This window comes from Cheilinus undulatus, linkage group 18 (genome assembly GCF_018320785.1).
Source record: "Cheilinus undulatus linkage group 18, ASM1832078v1, whole genome shotgun sequence".
In the NCBI taxonomy this organism is placed as follows: Eukaryota; Metazoa; Chordata; class Actinopteri; order Labriformes; family Labridae; genus Cheilinus; species Cheilinus undulatus.
In genome coordinates, this window is record NC_054882.1 from 11,292,537 (window position 1) to 11,312,292 (window position 19,756).

The following is a 19,756-nucleotide window of genomic DNA, read 5'->3' on the forward strand; positions in this document are numbered from 1 at the left end:
AGGAAATCCCCTCCGTGCAAAAGTTGCACTTTGTGATGGGGCGAGCAATTGATCCAAGAGCCACGCTGGATTCACAAGGTGGCATTTTCCCTGACTCCAGGTGTGTCTACCTTAAATCTGATGAGTTACAAAAGTTAAAAAGTTAAGTATAATTACAGAAAATTACAAAAAGAGCCGTTTGGACACTAAGCCCAAACCCAAAAGACAGTATTGCTCTCTGCATTGCCGTATAGCTGCACTTCTTTGAAAGTTGTCTTTTAGCAGTTTTATGCATTCTGTTTACTAATGTTAGGCTCATTTCATTTGTTTCCATCATTCTCTTATATGGGTATTATTTACATTATGTTTTGGGATGCATTTATTTTATTTCTGTCCTTTTTTGCTCTTGTTTTCATCAAATGAATTTAGATTTTGAGTTTATTCTTTTTTTTCATCCTTATTTTCTTTTTTTTTTAGAAATCATCTTCTTATAAAACTATACCCTCTGTGCATTTATTGTTTTTGTTGTAAAGCACTTTGGACTGCATTTCTTTTATGAAAGGTGTTTCACAGAGAAATGTGAAGGAAGACATATCAAAGGACACCAGCCGCTTGCAGTGGGGAACTTTTTCTCTCCTGGATGTGCATCCTCTTTTTTTTTCTTTTACATCTTTTTTTTAAATACTAGGGCATCATTAATTTCTCCCACTTAGAACCTGGTAGTTTAATTTTTATCTTCCATTTGTAGAAAACAAAGGATCAGCAGGAAGAAAGGAAATTTGTAGGATGAGTGAAACAGTAGTTTAACCTTCAGTTTATAAAACATAAACACTAGACTACACTGATATGTTAAAAAAGTGAGGAAAATGTTTACAAGTGAAATTGAATAAGATAATTATAATAGAGCATTCTCTTCATCAAATAAAACATGGGCAAGTATACAAGTTACATGTTGAAATTTCTCAACAGCACCTTAAAAATGTATGTTGAATGTTACACGGTGCATTAGAATTCATTGTCCCCACTTATGCTTAGAATGCGTCTCTGTTAGGGTACATCATTATTCATAATAATTCATGCTTAAGACTACAGAAATAAAGCACTCAAAACAATTTACAAAAACTTAGTGATGCACAATATTGGATTTTGTCAGTATCCACCATAGAAACATATACAAATTTATTTTATATGATTATGATATCAATAGGATATATAAATATAGTTAGAACTTAAACTCAAGGGAGTTTATAGTCTAAAGAATGAGGATAAACAAGTAGGTCTGTTGTTCCTGCCTTAAACTCTACAAACTTATTCTAACATATCAGATATTGACAGCCAATATATCACATCAAATATATGCAGAAATATTCTTGGGCGATCTGATAACTTGGAGATAATATCCTGCATCCCTACAAAAACAGGGATGAAAAAGGTGGACAGTGTGTTTGTGCATATATTTCTGATGTGGAAAACTACAACCAGTATTCATGAATACATAAATGAAATAACGTTTTTATTGGACTCTATAATTTTTTTTTTTTCTCAAACAGGACCTCTGAGTGTCAGCAGCAGCTGATGTCTGCTGATGGAGAAACTCTCCACAACTTGTGGTTCATCCCTCACTTCTCTGAAGTCCTGTACATGTTCAGAACACTTTCAGTCTCAGTAAGGACTCTTTCCAAGAGCTTGACTTGTTTTAATAAAGTAATGTGTTGCAGTGCTATTCGATGAATGGACATGTGTAGTATTTAATAAAAGTCTTAAAGTGTACAGGTGTTTTCTTCACTCTTGACATAATTATTACAGTTAAAACTTTTTATTTTTATTTAACCAGTGACTCTGTTGTTGTGATATGAACAGGCCTGTGCTGCAGCTCTCTATCACACTCTGCAGATTGCTTCAGCTCTTCATGACATTGTTCATTACCATGTTAGTTTCTCCAAACTGGGAAACACAGACGCGACGTTCACCTGCAGGAGAGGAGAGGATGCTGCTGGCTCTCTGTCAGCTGACTGGGGAGGAAGCGAAGGCATTGGTAAGTTCATCTTTTGACAAAACATCAATTTTTCTGAAACGTAACCACTTACTCCAACAGTAAACCAAACTAACCTAAACTGTTCTTTTCCTGAATAAATCTGTACGGTATAGCTTATCTGTATTTCAGATCATAAAGTTCAGTGCAGAATTTGGCTTATATTTATGAATTAAACTAAGTATGGTTTATAAAATACTGTATACAGTTACAACGAATTAAGAGTGGATAAAAACTTGAAGTTACATACAGTAATTATTTTCTTGCAAACAAATACAGTATTGACCAGGCATTATTCCAATATGGACTAATTTAAATCTAATTTAAATCCAGTATGCTGAGTCAATGCCAGTGATCCTATTACACATGTACATTGTCCTGTGGGGTTTCTGTACAGGAGCAGAGCTGCAGGAGATCCAGCATCAGGTCGAGCATCTGTCTGATCCCAGCAGCCTGCACTCTGTCGGACGTCTGCTGCAGCTGCGCAGGAACGTCCTCCTGCTGCAGTTTGATACAGCTGTGAGACTCCTCATCAGGTCAGTGTGGGGGGATTTTGTCAATCTATCAGGACAGTTGATTAATCCAGTAAATCTAAGGAATAAAAGCAGTTCTTCATGAAGTTAAGTAAACCTTTTTGTTGTTGAAGTTTAAAACAATTCCTTTTTTGTATTTTCACTGGTGCCTTTATGCAATAATTTCTGCTATTTTCCCCAATAATGTCTCAAAAAATAATTTTTCTTTCTAGAAAAGCTTAACCGTTCTTTCTGCAAGGCTAGGACCCCAAAAATAATGATACTTTGTTTAAAAAAGAGCCAAAAAGTAGTTTAAAAATGGTTGTTTTCTTTGGTTTGTTTGAACAGCTCATTTTACTTAAAATTGAAAACTGTCAGAGAATTTAGTCCAACATGTGCAGCCAGCTTAAGACATGCAAGTCATTTCATCTTTGTACTATAAAATAATCCCAAAATGTAATTAACGTATCTTTCTTTCTCTCTTTTTGTTTAAAGGGAGGGGTTTCTCTCCTCCGGTAACATTGCTTCCTATCAGAGTGTGAGCGACAACATGGTGAACGCTCTCCCTCTGCTGAGCGACAACATCCAGTCCAACCTCATCAGTGTCACGCTGCCTGTCCCCCAACCTCTACTGACCCGAGACTGTCAGGTGGGTTTAAGTAACCTCTGAATTTTCTTCATTTTTAAAAATTTTCTTCCCCTACATATCTTGTCCAGTACTTCTTTCTGTTTGTCTAAATTCCCAGCATGCTTCTTTTCAGATGAATCCTTAAAATGTCCCGTTTATTGTTGGACTCAGTGATGCCAGCATCGTCTTATATGTTTAAATTTCATATAACATGTTAAAGTTTAAGGTATAATTGGATTTTTTTTTAATGATATATTTTTGCCTTTATTTGGAGCAGAGGACGGTAGATAGAGTCAGAAACAGGGTTGAGAGAGTGGGGGTGAGGCATGTTGGAAAGGAGTCACAGACCGGACTTGAACCCTGGTGTCTGCGGACATGGGGCGCAACCTAACCACTAGGCCATCTGCGCCCTGAATAATTTGATTTTTTTATTATTTAATTTATGTCATGTTATCTTCCTGCAGGCACAGAGGATGTACCCGTGGAGAAGTTTCTTGGCCCACCATGGATTGTTCCCTCTGCGTGTTTGGGACATCCCTCTTATTGAATACTGCATGCAGGTTAAACACATAATCTATTTATTTATGCTGTGGCCTAAGGATGGTCTCTAACTTTGTTTATTTCATGTGAAACAGTAAAGCTGCCATGTGAGCTACTTAAACTAAAACCCCTTTTATAAACTGTGCATCATTTGATCTAGAAATAGGCTTACACTTTCAATAACAGTGAGGTTGTTTGTTTATCTGCAGCTGTGTCTGAGTGGTCTGAGTGATCGCAGCAGACTGCAAGCCAACGCAGCGATCCTCGGTGTGTCTCTGCTCATGGAGGACGTCCTGAACAGTGGACAAGAAGCAGGGCCTGTGCGTCTCCATGACAAAAAGGAAGACACTCTGCATGATGAAAAACCTGAAGATGTAAAAGACTCCTTTTTAAATTATTATTGCATTATAATGTATGGTTAAAGAGGCTAACAGGATAGCAGAGAGTATCTGTCCACAAATGTATATGTAACGTTCCCTTTAGCATAACTGCACTGACTGTTTCATCTTTGTTTCAGGAGGATAAACTGTGTATGGAAACTGAAGAAGAAGGGGAAAAAGTTTCTGTGTCAGAGTCTGCTCTTCCTCTTCAGGTTCCAATCAGGGTTCAGTCTGTACTCAGAGGTTTCCTCCTGCTGACGAAGCAGCTTCAGGTGTTTAAGGAGAGCTGGGCTCGAACTCGTCTGGGTGTTCAGGTGTTCACGGAGCCCAGTTTATATCAGCAGTTTGTCAAACTCTACAGGTATGAGATACTTTGGATGGCTGTTTATAAATGTGTTAAACTAAAGGTGATAAAAAAGAAGAAAGTTACAAGTTATTTTCAGAGTATTGCATACATACATAGAGATGTCTGCATTTGTTGCTGATCACCTAGGTTAAGAACACAGTCTTAACCAGTCTGATCCATTTTTAATGCAAGAAAACCTAAATACTCCTCTTTTTTGTCTTTTTTCTCCTTTTTAGAACAGGGATGTGTGAAACCAAAATGGGAAGAATAAATAAATAAATAAAACAAGAAAAAAGAAAGTGTTCAGAGTTCAGCACTTTTCCAGGGAGATATTCTGGCAGTTTTAAGATATTGCTGTTCAGTCAGAAAGAGCAGGCTTAATGTTATTTTCTATCAAATGTAGATTTTTTATTAAAAACAGAGCCAAAACGTTCCACATCACGAATCCACCACAAGACTTCTTGTTCTTTTTTTTTTTTAAGGAAAACGAATCAAAACTGGGCCAAAAAAGATGCATGCAACACAATAATAATAATTAAAGCTGCAAGCAGCGATAACGGGCCCTCGCAGCCTGTTGCATGTTGAGGTGTTACGCGAAAGTGGATACATAGCAACCGTTGCATGCCAGCAACAAGGCGTGCTGCACCCATGGGTTATGTGAGCTTTGCAACACTCACACTGTCACAGAAACAGAGGGTCATACCTGTCATTAATTTCCAGAGCTTGCCATTATTTTGGCAGTAATGAGAAAACTAATGAGAAGGAGGCATCAGCACTGAAAATTTTGAATGCAGCTCCAAATTATGAACAAATCACTGTATTGTCATTTTCACAGCTCCTCTTTCTGCTCTGCTTGACTCAGCCACTGTTTCTCTATCTCTCTCTCTCTTGCATGCTTGCAACCTCACTCCCTCTCCTTGTGTGCGCGCTCACACCACAAGAAAAAATGACCGAGTGGCTAAAAGCATTAACTGAATGTTCTAATCATTGGTGATGAAGATCAACTAGAGGAGCAAATAGAGAGCTCAAGATGTGTACAAGTTTGTTACATCATTTTAGTCAATGCTTTTATACCTATTTATATCTTCTCTTAAGTATGAAAATGGTCTTCAGCAGCAAAAATAATCACTCATGGAGATGTGCAACTCAAGTATGAAAATGGTCTTCAGCAGCAAAGATTGTGGATTGTAGAGGTGTTCTACTCCAGACGTGAAGTCTCACAGAAACTGCAGCTAGCTTTAGCCTGTGTGTTGGCTCAGTTGGATAGGTAACTGCCCTGGAGTCATGAGGTTGTTGGTTCAAATCTTCTGTGGATTTTTGAAGCTGCTGGTGTAAATCGCTGACTCAGGAGTAAAGAGGACTGCCATAGAGTTGAAAGGTTGTGGGTTTGATTCTTGGTGCATTTTTAAGTCCAGTCCCCAAAAGCAGAGATCAGATCCTCTGAGAAACACAAACAGGTATGTGTCTCAGTGGATTAGTGGAAAAGCCGACTGACTTTAAGTCAGGAGTTCACAGGTTCAAGTCTTACCATGGGTTCATCTATTTTAAAAGCCTGAGTCCAAATCTAGACTTCAGGAGACCTGGACAGGAGTTGGCCTTTCAAATCTAACCAAAGTCTCTAAGTTTTCAAGATTTGAGTCCAAATAAAGACGGAAAGGCCCCTCTGAGGCTCTGCTGCATGTCTGGCTCTGTAGCCTAAAGAGATAGTGGACTGACTCAGAGTCTGGAGGTTCCAGGTTCGAGTCCCATCTTGGTCTCAGTGAATTTTAAAGCCACATCCTGAACAAAGAGGATAAATGCGCTAGGAGAAGAGGTGGTAGTGTGAAAGGTATGGCGGCGGTGGCACAGAGGACTGGACTAGACCAGTTCTGCAGGGAATGCTGGGGTTCAAACCCCACTGTGGCCGGTACCTGGATCAAGGCATGCCTGATGGAGAAGGGGGGATGCAGTGTGGCGTCCCCCTGGGGAGCCGTCAGAGATGTAAGTAGGGGGTTATGCAACACAGCTGGAGTTTTACAGGATAGAGTCTTTATTTGCATGCATGGATGATCATTGAGGACTTCATCTCCTCCGCTGTAGAAACAGGAAATACTTACCACGCTCTCCTCCAGGGTCAGGGTACCAAAGTATCATTTGTTTTGAAAGGGCATTTGAACGTACGGAAATCAAGAAAACAGACAACTTCACTTGTTTTTCCATTCTGGACACAAATGGAAACACAAGTGAAGTTGTCCATTTTCTTGATTTCCGTACATTCAAATGCCCTTTCAAAATAAATGATACTTTGGTACCCTGACCCTCCAGGCCCCTCAGGTCCTCTCTGGGCTGCTCCCTCTGCTCAGTCAGCAGCCTGCAAACAAAAACCACATGAACTCACATTCAACATAAATAAACGTACGGATGAGTCCTTGACTCACATGAGTTTCTGCAGCTTGGCGTCCTTCTCCTGCTCTTCAGTCTTCAGTTTGTCGTAGTCTGACATCAGCCTCTCCTGCTCCAGCAGCAGACCCTGGTTCAGACTGAGAGGAGACGCTCGCTAAGCTATGATTGGGTGCTTTTTAACAGCAGAGTAACTGTCTGGAGAAAGGTCAACAAACCACATTAACTTATATTCATTTTGTTCTTCTGGTTTCTGGAAACTTCTCCAAACAGTTATTTGGCTTCAAAAATGGTACAAGGCAGAACATTTCTGAAATGACAGACCTTTACATCAGTGGGTCCCAACCTTTTGTCTTTGGGGTCCCTCTACTCTAAACACTCTAAAGCCCCCCAGGACAATCTCTGAGAAATTAAACATCATTTTTAATTGTTTTATTGACTAAATCCCAGCATAACAGGCCTGCATAAATGAGTTCTTCATAAATATCTGCATATAAACTATCCATTATTACAACGGCATTTAGAGCCACCATAAGAATACAAAAATGAGAAGGTTCAGTCAATTTTTGAGTAAAATCTTGCACATTTTTAATTTAACAAGTCATACATGTTTTCAGTTTGTATCCTTGTAAATTCACTAATTTAGAAATTTCAATTCTGACATTACAAACTTGAAATTTTAAAGTGCATGATGTAATAATTTAGAACTTTTGAACTAGAAAATTCTGAGTTCAGGTTCTTGAAGAAATACGACTTTATCATCTCAAAAATGTACTTTTAAATGTCACCTTTATCCAAGAAATGTACAGATCCTCTTTATTTTGTTTGACCTTTCAGAGGGCTCTAATACTTCCTCTTACATCACATTTTCAATCATGACCCTATAAATAAAAGTTCATTATAGGCGCCCCCCTAGGGGTGCCCGGACCCCAGGTAGGGAGCCTTCATATGACAATTATGTAACAGGTGTGTGTAGACTTTTAGAGCCAGTGTAAAGCCAGACTACACTCGTATGCAGCTAAAAGTTCCTGGCTCAGTAAAGAGGAGTGGTACGAAGATTTTACATCCTTCCTCATGAGGATCACACACAGTAGACAGTCGTAATGACTGTCACTACTTTGGTTTGAAAAAACAATAAAAAACAAACCTTAGGATAATTTAAACCAGCATAAAGTGGTTCAGTGAGAACCAATCAAATCTGTGGAAATATCCTAGATCTAAAAAACATCAAACATGAATAGGTTTGTTGATTTTTCTACTGCTTCATTCGTCTCTCTAGACTTGAAGTCAAAATTTTAGGCCTGGTTTAGACAGTTTTAGACTAAATTCCAGATCCAGTTCAAGTCTCGTCCCCAACCGTTATTAGTCTGAATGAGTAAAACTCAACGTGTGGCTTCATTGGGATGGTTTGTGGCTCTTTTATGTCTTCATTTCAAATATTTTTCTCCAGAAAACCTTAAAAAAACTTTCACCTCAGGAACGATCCATATCAGTAACATGAATCAGTTTGTTTCCCACTCTCATACAGGAGGCTTAAATTGTCAACCTTTATTTTTCCTCTTAGTTTTTCATTACCCTTATTTCTAATTCTTCTCCCTTTTTTTTCCTTTTTTTGACACTTTTAATCCATTTTTGCCTCTTTTAGCCCATTTGTGCCACTTCTTCTCACCAGTTTTGTAGTTTTTACCACTTTCATCCTGCTTTTTGCTATTTGCAATTTTTTCCCCTTTCTTGCAATTTTTTGGCCACTTTTTACCTAATTTAAGCTCTCTTTGACATTAAATGACACTTTTTACGTTTTTGTCACTCTTTGCAGCATTTTGCCAATTTAGTCACTTTCCACCATTATTTTACCACATTTTAGCCACTTTCTGACCGTTTTTATCATCTGTAATTCCTTTTTTATGTCACTTCTCACCCATTATTGCTACTGTTCACATAGTGTTTGCCATTTAATGCCTATTTTTTGCCTATTCACTAATTTTTTTGCTGCTTTTAGCCGTTTAGTCACTTTTCATTCATTTTTGTATCTTTTTGCCCATTTTAGTCACTTTTCACTATTTTTTTTACCACATTTTGCAGCTTTTTGACCATTTTTATCATCTGTAACTCCTTTTTTATGTTGCTTCTCACCCATTTTTTGCCATTTAATTCAAATTTTGCATCTTCTCACCAATTTTTTTGCTACTTTTTGACCTTTTTAGTCACTTCTATTTTTTTACCACATTTTTACTGCTTTTTGACTATTTCAGTCACTTTTCATTAATTTTTACTACATTTTTGACACTTTCTGACCATTTTTATCATCTGTAACTCCTTTTATAATGTCATTTTTGCCACTTTACACACGTTTTTGCCATTTTATTCAAATTTTACACCTTTTCACCATTTTTTGCTTCTTTTGGTCCTTTTAATCACTATTCATTCATTTTTACCATATTTCTGCATCTTTTTGCCCATTGTAGTCACCATCCAATATTTTTTAACCACTTTTTCGTCCACCTTTTTGCCATTTTAGCCACTTTAAACTATTTTCTAACACATTTTTTGCAGCTTTTTGACCATTTTAGTCACTTTTCATTAATTTTTACCACATTTTTGCTGCTTTTTGCCAGTTTTATTCATTTGTTACTGTTTTTTTACCACATTTTTGCAGCTTCTGACTAATTTTATCATCCATAACTCCTTCTTTTAGATCACTTTCCCCCCATTTTTGCTACTTGTCACCTAGTTTTTGCCATTTAATGCCTATTTTTTGCCCTTTTACCAATTTTGTTTCCGTTTTTTGGCCATTTTAGTCCCTTTTTAGTATTTTTAGCACATTTTTTGCTGCTTTCTGACCATTTTTGTTATCTCTAACTCCTTTTTTGACACTTTTCACCCAGTTTTTGACATTTTATCCCAATTTTGAACCTTTAAACCATTTTTTTCTGCTTTTTGACCATTTATGCCTCTTTTAATCAATTTTTGCCACTTCTCACCACTTTAAAATGGGGTTATTGCAAAGGTATTTTTCAACAATCCGGGTCTTTTGTTGAGCAGTTAGTTATTAGTGTACTTATTTTACTGGAGACTTTGATTCAGATATCTCATGCCATGTGTTTCTTCTTATGTCTGTGCTCTCTAACGTCTTTAAAAATGTAGTTTGATTTAAAACAGTAAGACTTACTCTGTGAGCTCGTCCAGCATCCTCTGCTTGTCTTCGATCTCATCTCTCAGTTGGCTCAGCTGTTTGTGGTGAGCCTCTCTGTGGTTCTCCAGCTGCTCCTCCAGAGTTTTCTGTGCCACACAGACAAAAAAAACTTCAGCTATTTCACATTTCTGTAACAGAGATACTCAGTGACATGTTTCCTCCTCACCTTTATGTCCCCATCGTGTCTGCTGATGTCCTCCTTCTCCTTTCCTGACATCTTGTGTCTTTTCTCTGATGAAAAAACAAAGATGAAAAATCAAGTTAACCTGTTTTTACTTGAGCTCAGATGTTTTAATGGTTAATATAAATGTGAGAACCGTGAGCCTGCAGCTTAGCGAGCTCCTTGGTCAGACCGTCCTGGCTCTCCTCCAGCTGTCTCTTCCTCTGCTCCATGTTCTGCATGTAGTCTGTCAGAGACTTGATCTTGGCCTGGTGCTGCACAGTTGACACAAAAATGTGCTGTTTGTTTGTGCTGCTCACTTCCTGAAAAAGTTTGTATGTTCCCATTTTTTAAATGTCTAATTATTTTGTTGTTGACTGTCACTAGGAAGCAACCCGACTTCCTCTGTCCACACAAACATTTGTGTGTCAGCCATGTTGGTCTGTTGACACCACCAGGAGGAAGGAAAGATGTGCATGCATGTGTTTCATTGTCAATCACACTGCCAGCTACTGGCCTGGCATGCATACTACAGCAGTTTCAGGCACTTAAGTGGATCTGATTGACATTTAAACACCAAACCTTAAAAAACAAAACAAAGAAGAAAATGGATTCTGTTCTCAGAGGACTGTTTTTTTGTAAAAATGGCTGTAGTGATAATTATGCTGAATGTGCTACTTTCTGACCACAAAAATAAAAATGGCAGACTTCCTGTTTGTTTTACAGCATGGGTCCAAAAGGCTTTTTTGTAGAACTTAAATTAACGTATAAGCTCAAGAACTTTAAAAATCCTCAGATAATCCTGCTGCAGGGGCTGAACTTTCAAATTACTGTAGGGGGTGTTAATGAGCCAAAAAGCCACGCCCACTGACAATCATCCTATCAATCATCTTGTTTTGCTACTGGGTGTTTTTCTGCCAAGTTTCATGGCTTTACAAGTTTTGTAAGCACTAGATAATTCTACTTCCTGTTACATGGCAAATGAAAAATTGTCACCAGCACACCATTTTAGGTAAGGACTCTTAACCTTCAAATTTGAGTAATACCAACCTTGAGGGATGTGCCTGGGCTAATTTCAGCAGGATTTGGTCTATCTTGTAATAAATGGAAATTTTTTAGTGAGCACCAGCCACTTTTATCACATGATGAAGCATTTCAATTTAAGGGGCCACCATGGCCATGCCTTTCGACTAATGAGAAAACCCTGAATAACTTTTGACCTAAGACATCTCTTCTTGCTCTATACCAAAGATCAAGTAGTTTGGATGAATGCCTTCAGAAGAGTTTGTTCAAATACGACCCCTAAAATATGGCTTGTTTTACCAAAAATTCAAAATGGCTGACTTTCTGTTTGACTTACGATATGGGTCCAACATTACGCATCTGCCCACACATGTTCAAAATCCTAGGTTAAACCTGCTGGGGGGGGGGGGCTGAATTTTTGAAATGTTGTAGCGGATGCCATTGAGCCAATAGGCCATGCCCACCTACAAATTTAACATCGATCATCTCAGAATGCCAATGAGATTTTTCTTTGTCAAGTTTCATTGCTCTAGATGTCTTATAACCATTTGAAAAATCTACTTCTTGTTTCATGGCAAACAAAAAATTGCCATGGCCACACCTTTTTTTTTTAAGATTTATTTTTGGGCTTTTTCATGCCTTTATTTGACAGAGGAAGGACAGTGGATAGATTCGGAAACAGGGAAGAGAGTGGGTAGAGACTTGTGGTAAAGGGCCACAGGCCAGATTTGAACCTGGGCCGCCCGCGTACATGGGTAGCGCCCTAAACCACTCGACCATCTGCGCTCTGGTGGCCATGATTTTTAACATAGACATTTGACCATTGTATATGTGTAAGGCCAACTCCTTGGGAACTGCCTGAGTGAATTTCAGAATGATTTGTCCGACCATGTAGGTACTGCAACGTGAAATTCAGGAGTAGTGACTTTCTGTTGCCAGAGGGTGGTGCTGTACAATTTTTCAAAATTTCAAGAATGGATGTGTTCTGGCCTGGACTGCTATCAAGCACATGAAATCTGTCTCAGATATGACCATGTATACTAGAGTTATGAATAAGTAAAAATTTTTGGCGAGACAAAATGGTGACTCTTGACTTTGTCGCCCCCTCAAGCCCCCGCCCACTGACGAAAAGTCAATTTTATTTTTCACAAAGCTAAATCCACTTCTTTAGTCCTTCCTGACACAAAGTTGAAGTAGATATCTTGGATAGTTTTTTAACTGTAGCTTGCACCATAAACCTTGACATTTCCTGTCACCACTACGTGGCTCTTTGATCTGTTTAAAATCTGACCATATGAATGGGTGCAGGCCATGACCATCAATATGCCAGAGCAGTTTGAGACCAATTGGACAATGCACAGCTGAGTTATAAACTACTTCCTGTTTACCAGAGAAATATGCAAATTTGAGGGCTCGCCATGGCCACACCTTTCGACTAATGAGAAAACCCCGAATAACTTTTTATCATCCATGTCTCATGTAGCTCTGTGCTGAAGTACAAGTCGATCGGATAAAATCCCTCAGAGGAGTTAATCCAGTTATGACCCCTGGAAAAGGCCAAAAACAGCCTCTTTTTTGCATATTTATTCAAAATGGCAGATTTCCTGTTGGAGATAGAGTGTAGGCCCAAGAGGCTTTTTTATAGATCTCCCCAAGCTACACCTGCACACAAAATTTCATGAATCTATGACAAAGTCAAAGGAGGGGGCTTTAACTTTGAAAACTGTTGGGGGGCGCTACTTTTGCAATTCTTAATTTTCATGTTGGAGACCCAAAAAATATCAAAATTTTCATGAGACCGGATGTAAGTGCAAAGTTTCCTGAGAATTCAGAAATGTTAAGGACCTCAAAAGTCCGTGCAATGACTGGAAATGCATAAGTAAAATAATCCTAGCAAATACACCACTTGGTGCTTGTGCCCTAATAATAATAATAAGAAGAAGAACAATAATAATAATAATAAAAGTAAATAAACAGACTCAAGTCCCCAACCCTTAGCATATTTTCACGTTTAGCACAACAAATAAAGGTATAATAAAAAAAATAGAAAATTAAAAAATAAATAAATAAAAAAAGAGAGAAAAAACTAGAATAATCAAAATTTAGAAAAAATAAAATTAAAAAACAAATTAAAAAAATAAAATAATGTTTTAACATCAGACAACTATGTACACTTGAGTAGCTTAACAACAAATTAAAGAGGAGAAAATTAACAACTTTTTGATAAGAAATTACTAATTTCAGCAATTTTCCAAACAGTTTTAATGCTCTTTAGGTTTTGACTTATGGTTAGGCAGATAAATGATCTAAAAACATCAGTTTAGCCTCTGTGAAAGTTTTGATAAGCTTACTTTACATAGATTAAAATCTTACCATGTTTTATTTATTGATTACAGCTCTCGTCATCAGATTACTTCTTTAATGAAATAACTTGGTGCCTCTCTTATTACTCTACATTCCTAATCCATGATTCACTTTGTGATTATTATGGGTATTCAGTAATTTCCCTGTTTCTTCATCAGCAGATTTTTTTTTATTCATCCAATTTCATGTTTTCCCAAATAGGACATGAGGTCATTTTAAGTGCAATTAAATGACATTAAAAATCTTTTTTAAAAAATTGCACAGTTTTTAAAAAATCACTGCTTAAACTACATCTTCTAACAAAAAGCTGTGATGCATTTTAATACTCTGGAAAACCCGTATTATATTTAGTTATGTAATCATATGGCTGTTCTTCACAGAGCAGAAATCTTTTACCCCAGTATGAGAGCTCTGGCTCGACACATGGGTAAAGAGCGGGACTACGAGGTTTTAGTTTCTGGCAGCCACTCACTCCTGCCTCCACCTGGAGCTTCAGAGGTGGATGTGAAAACCTGGCAGGTACAGTACAAAAAGCTACCACAAAACATATACTTTTGTTTGCTTGTACTTACGTCTCATTACCTTTATAACACACTTTCCATCTCTTAGGTTCACAAACTGCTGGAGAGCACTGAGTGTGAGATGATCCGAGCAGTGCAGAGGAGGATCAGCAGAGAGATGACCCTGGTGCTTTCAGAGCGAACTCGACACGACACAACTCTACCCACAGGTACACAAAAACACAGAATCTACCTTAAAGCTCTGAATTTATACTGAACACAGACTAAAGTCATGATACCACTTTTCTTTGTGGTCAGATCTGTGGAGGAAATCCTCAGTGAAGTTCAGTTTTTCCTCTGAGCGTCCGCAGATCCTGGAGACATTCATCCAGCAGCTGATGGAGGGAGCTGGGGAAGCTGAGGGACAGGTGACCTACTGCACGATATAATGGACAACAATCTCTGTAAACTACATCTGCATGTGTTTTATGACGTCTTACAGCTGTTTACATGTGGAGTAATAAAACTCTTGAGCCTCTTTTCAGCTGTGTGTCTCTAAGGATCACCTCCAGCAGAGTCTCACTCAGCTGGGCTGCTCTGTGATGGAGCGAGAGCGTCGCAGCTTCCTGCTCTACTCTCAGTTTTATGAGCAGATCCTCCAACAGGAGAAACAGCTGCTGCTTCATAAGGAGCAGGTACATTTTCACACATTATGTGTTTTTAATTGGTAATAGCACTATTTGTCTATGGCTCACAAAACCAGGACTGCATTCTTCTTAAATGTGCTCTATTCTTTGTTCATCCTCAGGATTTAAAACATCTGAAGGACTCTCAGACCAGCAGCTCTCACAAAGAGGTAACTGCTGTCATTACACTCTAACTTGGAAAACAGAAATGTGAGGAAAGATGTTAACACATGGCTTAAATTTTATTTTTAGAGTATAACTCTCATGGTAAGTTTGTGCCATGCTGTTTGCTAAAAAGCAGGTCCAGAGATACTACTGGGAAATGAAGTGTAACACTCAAAGAAACTTGGAGGTTTCAACTAAAAAGCTGAAGCCTGTAATCTGTGTGACAAACAGAGAAAAACAGCCAGGGTGTCTTTTTTTCTGCCAGATCTAAGACTATTCTATTTCTCTTTATCATTTAAAGAAAATATGTTCCATTACTGGCTTTTAAATATGAAATCAGTGTAACTCATGAGATAATATATTTCCCTTAAGAACGTAAACATCATTAGTTGTTATTCATGTTGGACGAGCTGTTTTCAGGTAGTGTAATTATTCAGATTCCACCTGAAATCTGCCAGCAGGGGGCGCTCGTACTCGCTGAATTTAAAGAGGCAGAATGAATGTTGTTTGATGCATCATTAAACGTGCTAGTGCTGTGTTGCTGTTCGTCAGGTGTCCTCAGTGTGTCGTGGGCTGCTGGTGGAGATCTCAGAGCTGCAGGCTCAGGCCGCTCACCTGGAGGAGGAGAGGAGAACTCAAGAGGAGAGACTCAGTCTGAGATTTAGGGAACGATATGAGCCTTTGGTGCGACACCTCTGCACCACCTGCATACAGCTCAAGGTGAGAAACTGGCTGTCATATATTAAAATGATTTTATCAAAATGATGTGCAAAGGAAGGTGCATCAATACAATTTTCCTTTTTTGGTTTTGATTACTTGCACACAATTTTACATAATATTTAACCTTCATACCTATTAGATTGTGTATAGAAAATGGTACATATTTTATTTCCAAAGTAAATCTTCATCCTTTTAGAAAACAATATTCAAACAGATGTTCTATCTAAAAAGATCAGCATTTTCTCCAAGTCTCCACTTACAGTTTGTAGTTTTATGGAGTCAGGGGCCAAGCTTTAAATAATTAAGCCTCTTATTTGCTCAGTTTATCTACAAAGCTACACTCATACACAGTTTAATTCATAAAACAGATCATCGGGAACATTATGAGCTTTAAAATGGTGAGTGAGCAAATATGACAAAAAAATTCAAAACATATGTGATCTAAAAAAGGGAGGAGGGCATCAAGCATAAAGACGTTAAGATACAAAATGTATCAAAAGTAAAAATCAAAAAGAAAGAAATGACCTTTTGTTTCTTTTGCATGTTTGGTTTTTTTATTCAAAAGTGTATTACTGAAACTGTTTAAAGAGCTGTTTGACCTCTTTGAATGTTCTTCCTTCAGGTCAGACTTAAGGAGCAGCGTCTTCAGGTGGAGCAGGATGTGAGCGAGATGGTGAGCAGAGTCAGAGGTGAGGGAGTGGACCGAATCATCAAACTCAAGAAAAAGTATGGCTGCACCAAAGACAATGATGCACTCAGTCTCACAAAGTCACAGGTACTGAACCTCAATGAGTTGAATTTTACAAGAAAATGTTATTTTTGTGCAGAAACTTGTAGTTTTAACTGAAAAAAGCTTTCGTTTGCAGAATTAAGGATTTTTTAAAGGATGTTTTTTTTCCCTCCTGTGTTGTTAGAAAGAAGAAGTCCATGAGCTACAGCAGGAGAATAGACGGCTGAGCGCTCTGATCTGTAAACTGAAGACTCTTAGCCGCTGGAAGCAGCTGGTGGACCAGGAGAAACTTCACCGACAGCTGCTTCAAGCTCAGCAGGTCAGCTGCAGAATATTTAACACTCTGATTTTAAATGTCACCTTTGCAGGAAAACGACCACAGAAAACAAACTAAGATGTTCAATTTAAAGAAAACATAAGGAATTTAAATAGTGAGTCTGTTATCTTTGGTGAGTTAGTTTTACCCTGTTCATAAAATCATTCCACACCCATTCAGGTTAACACGTTTCATCAGTCACCCAGACTAAAGCTACTTTTTGTTCACATTAATTCTCAAAACCTGTTGCTACTTTGGATTGTGAGATTATCAGCACTGAAACAGTATTTTGGCTTAAAAAAGCATACTGGAGCAGATGGCCCAGTGGTAAAGGCGCACCCCACATACAAGATCAGCCCAGGTTCGAATCTGGCCTGTGGCACTTTCCCACATGTCTCTCCCCACCTCTCCTCCCTGTTTCTGATTCTGTCCACTGTCTCTTCTATCAATAAAAGCATACTGATTATTAATGAATACAATCATGTTTGGATTAATTTGAGAATTCAGCAATATCTGTTGCCCATGTGACTCCAAACCAAGATACCAAAATATTTAGTACGTTGATATTTGACACCACTTTTTAAAAACAATTCAGTATCAGTGACTCGTAATTATTGATCCTTTGAAAAATATGAAAGATTAAAAAAACCCTGCAGATCTTCAGAGTGTATTCACACTATACTGTGCTTGGGCCTGTTTCAGCCTAAAGTCCGGTACGTTTGGCCAGTGTGAGCCCAATCATTCCGTGCTACGGCACGGCAAGCTTCGCGGCCCCAGCACAGATGGAAAAGGTGGGCCTAGGCACGGATGCAAATGAAGGAGCACAAGCGCGGGAATGTGACGTAGCGTGAAGTAACAACAAGAGGACCCGCCTCAGAGAGCCCACTAGGCAGTAGCTGCATGCTAGAGACAGCAGGATCCCAGTCCAGTCCACATTTCTGACTAGTTTCTTGTAAAGTCAGGCTTTAATGACTGTGAGAGGACTTTTGGTTTGTAAAATAAAGCTTCTTCCCTTGTTTTAATCACAAACAGCAGCTCACAGGTTAACAAACACCTTCCATCCTCTGTGCATAAAGGAGAGTGCCAAATACGTGGACAAGTGTGTGCCGGGGTTAATCACACGGCTGATTTAACCTCTCTTATTAAACAAACTATCATTCACTGAATTAACTTACCTCTAATTCTATTTCATGTCACCAAAAAGTGAAATTGGGATCTTGATCGCTGACGTTTGAACAGAGCATCGTTTATTAATCCTGAGGCGTTTTCACCTCCAGCTCTCATCGGATGGTTAAAATTGCTCTCGTCACAGTAAAAAAACTTTTAACCAAACATTTAATTCTGCTCTGGACACATGAGAGCTTGTTTGGTGCATCAGGCATCCAAGATTACGCTGAGAAAAGGCACAGTTCGTGGCACATAAAGGAATGCCAAGGGGATTCAGATAGTATAAAGGACACGCAGAGAAATGACTGTAGGGCCTCATACGAATTACAAAGTCCGGGTTTCATTCAGCAGAAGTGCTTGGAACTCTGAGCAGGCCAGATTATATGCTGTGAGCGATAACTCTCCACTCTCTCTCTCTCTCTCTCTCTCAGGGCTCTGTATAGTTAATGTAGCGTATTCCAGGTCAGGGGAAACAATTCTGGTGTCAGATGAGATATTGTATAAATCTGCTGCTATTTTACAGCCTAACAACAACACTTATGCATACTGAGTCATCAACACGTATAAATTCATCAACGGTGGATGCTTCGTGTGATGGCGTCTGCACATGACTGCACATGCACATATCCGTGCCCAGGCCTGGATGCGTTGAGCAGTGTGAGTGCGGGCCAAAGGGGGGACAGGGGAGGGGGTCAAATGGGCTTCAGCATGGTTAGAATATGGCACGGTACGGATGGCCTGGTGTGAGTGCGCCCTCAGTCATATTTCAATCCAAAGTTGCCTCAAACAAAAGAGTCTTGTCTAAATTGAACAAATGAGCTGGCAGTGCTTTTTTACTAAAATAACTGCGAATAAATTCATGCAATTTAGAACGTGTAAAGAAATGTGCATTATTTTGGTCATTAAAACAATTATTTATTTCAAATTGGTTGGCTAGGATTTATATTTTGTTGCCATTTGTATGGAAATACGTATCAGTATTTTTAAACTATTACTAGAATCATATTGAAGTCTAAAAACTGGCATTGTGACAACTCTCCTCCAAACTCTTCATATTTTAAAGTTCTCTACCTTTCTCTTGTCAAAACTTGTCAGTTTGACTCCTGTATGTATGCAATAAAACATCTCAAATGCATTTAATTAAGTTTCACAGTGTGAAGGTTAATGTTTACTGTGTTTTTACCATGTGTAGAGAGAAATCAGCTGTCGCAGTGAGGCCCTCAGAGTGAAGATGAGAGCAGAAGAGGAAGTGATCGTCCTGCAGGAGGAGCTGAAGGCAGTGAGGGCTGAGTTAACCTGCAGTCAGGCTGAGTGCAGCCACAACAAAAAAATGCTCAGTAAGAGGGTGAGTGAAGCTGATCCACATAGCAACACAAAGATTAGCATTGCCTGCAACTTTTCTGAAGTGGTGTCAAGAATTTTATGTTCAAATTCACCCTACTGTTGTCTCTGTAAAATGCATGCAGATTTTGCATAAAGGAAGCCCTTTAACTGAAGATTACATAAATTTATTGGTAAAGATGTCCTGTTCCACAACTTTGTGAGCACTGACATTTACATTTCTGTGTTAATGTCAAACTCTGCAAGGCTAAGAAACTGTAAACCTTGATTTCTCATTGATTCCCTGCTGAAAAACAGACAGAGGAGCTGCGTGTGTCACGGCATCAGTCTGCTCAAGACGCCCAGAGTCGGCAGGAGCTGGACAGCTATCGCGTGCAGAGTCTGGAACAAATGAGAGCCGACATGGAGGAGAGAGAGAGACAGCTCAGAGAGCTCAGCGAGCAGCTGGACCGAGGCAGCAGGATGAACCGGATACACCGACAACGCAGCGCCAAAGAGATCCAACAGGTGTGTTTATGATCTACAGCTGAGTGGAGGGGGTGTTACATTTAAGAAGAAAAAGTCAGACTGTTGATGTTACTCTCCAAAAACTATA

At 38.8% G+C, this 19,756-nt stretch overlaps 1 protein-coding gene across 1 annotated transcript in view; it reads left to right on the forward strand.

Annotated features, from left to right (window-relative positions):
• The window catches only part of LOC121525849 (coiled-coil domain-containing protein 162-like), a 24,592-nt gene continuing 4,836 nt past the window's right edge, over positions 1–19,756 (forward strand). Inside the window, exons 1-18 of the mRNA XM_041812018.1 lie at positions 1–100; positions 1,530–1,644; positions 1,914–2,014; positions 2,409–2,547; positions 3,019–3,172; positions 3,616–3,711; positions 3,901–4,065; positions 4,209–4,432; positions 13,917–14,055; positions 14,146–14,266; positions 14,355–14,464; positions 14,582–14,731; positions 14,845–14,892; positions 15,440–15,607; positions 16,230–16,382; positions 16,522–16,656; positions 19,013–19,165; positions 19,459–19,668. Coding sequence (XP_041667952.1) covers positions 1,565–1,644; positions 1,914–2,014; positions 2,409–2,547; positions 3,019–3,172; positions 3,616–3,711; positions 3,901–4,065; positions 4,209–4,432; positions 13,917–14,055; positions 14,146–14,266; positions 14,355–14,464; positions 14,582–14,731; positions 14,845–14,892; positions 15,440–15,607; positions 16,230–16,382; positions 16,522–16,656; positions 19,013–19,165; positions 19,459–19,668 — 2,346 coding nt within the window. The 5' untranslated portion in view covers positions 1–100; positions 1,530–1,564. The remainder of the gene's footprint in view (positions 101–1,529; positions 1,645–1,913; positions 2,015–2,408; positions 2,548–3,018; positions 3,173–3,615; positions 3,712–3,900; positions 4,066–4,208; positions 4,433–13,916; positions 14,056–14,145; positions 14,267–14,354; positions 14,465–14,581; positions 14,732–14,844; positions 14,893–15,439; positions 15,608–16,229; positions 16,383–16,521; positions 16,657–19,012; positions 19,166–19,458; positions 19,669–19,756) is intronic.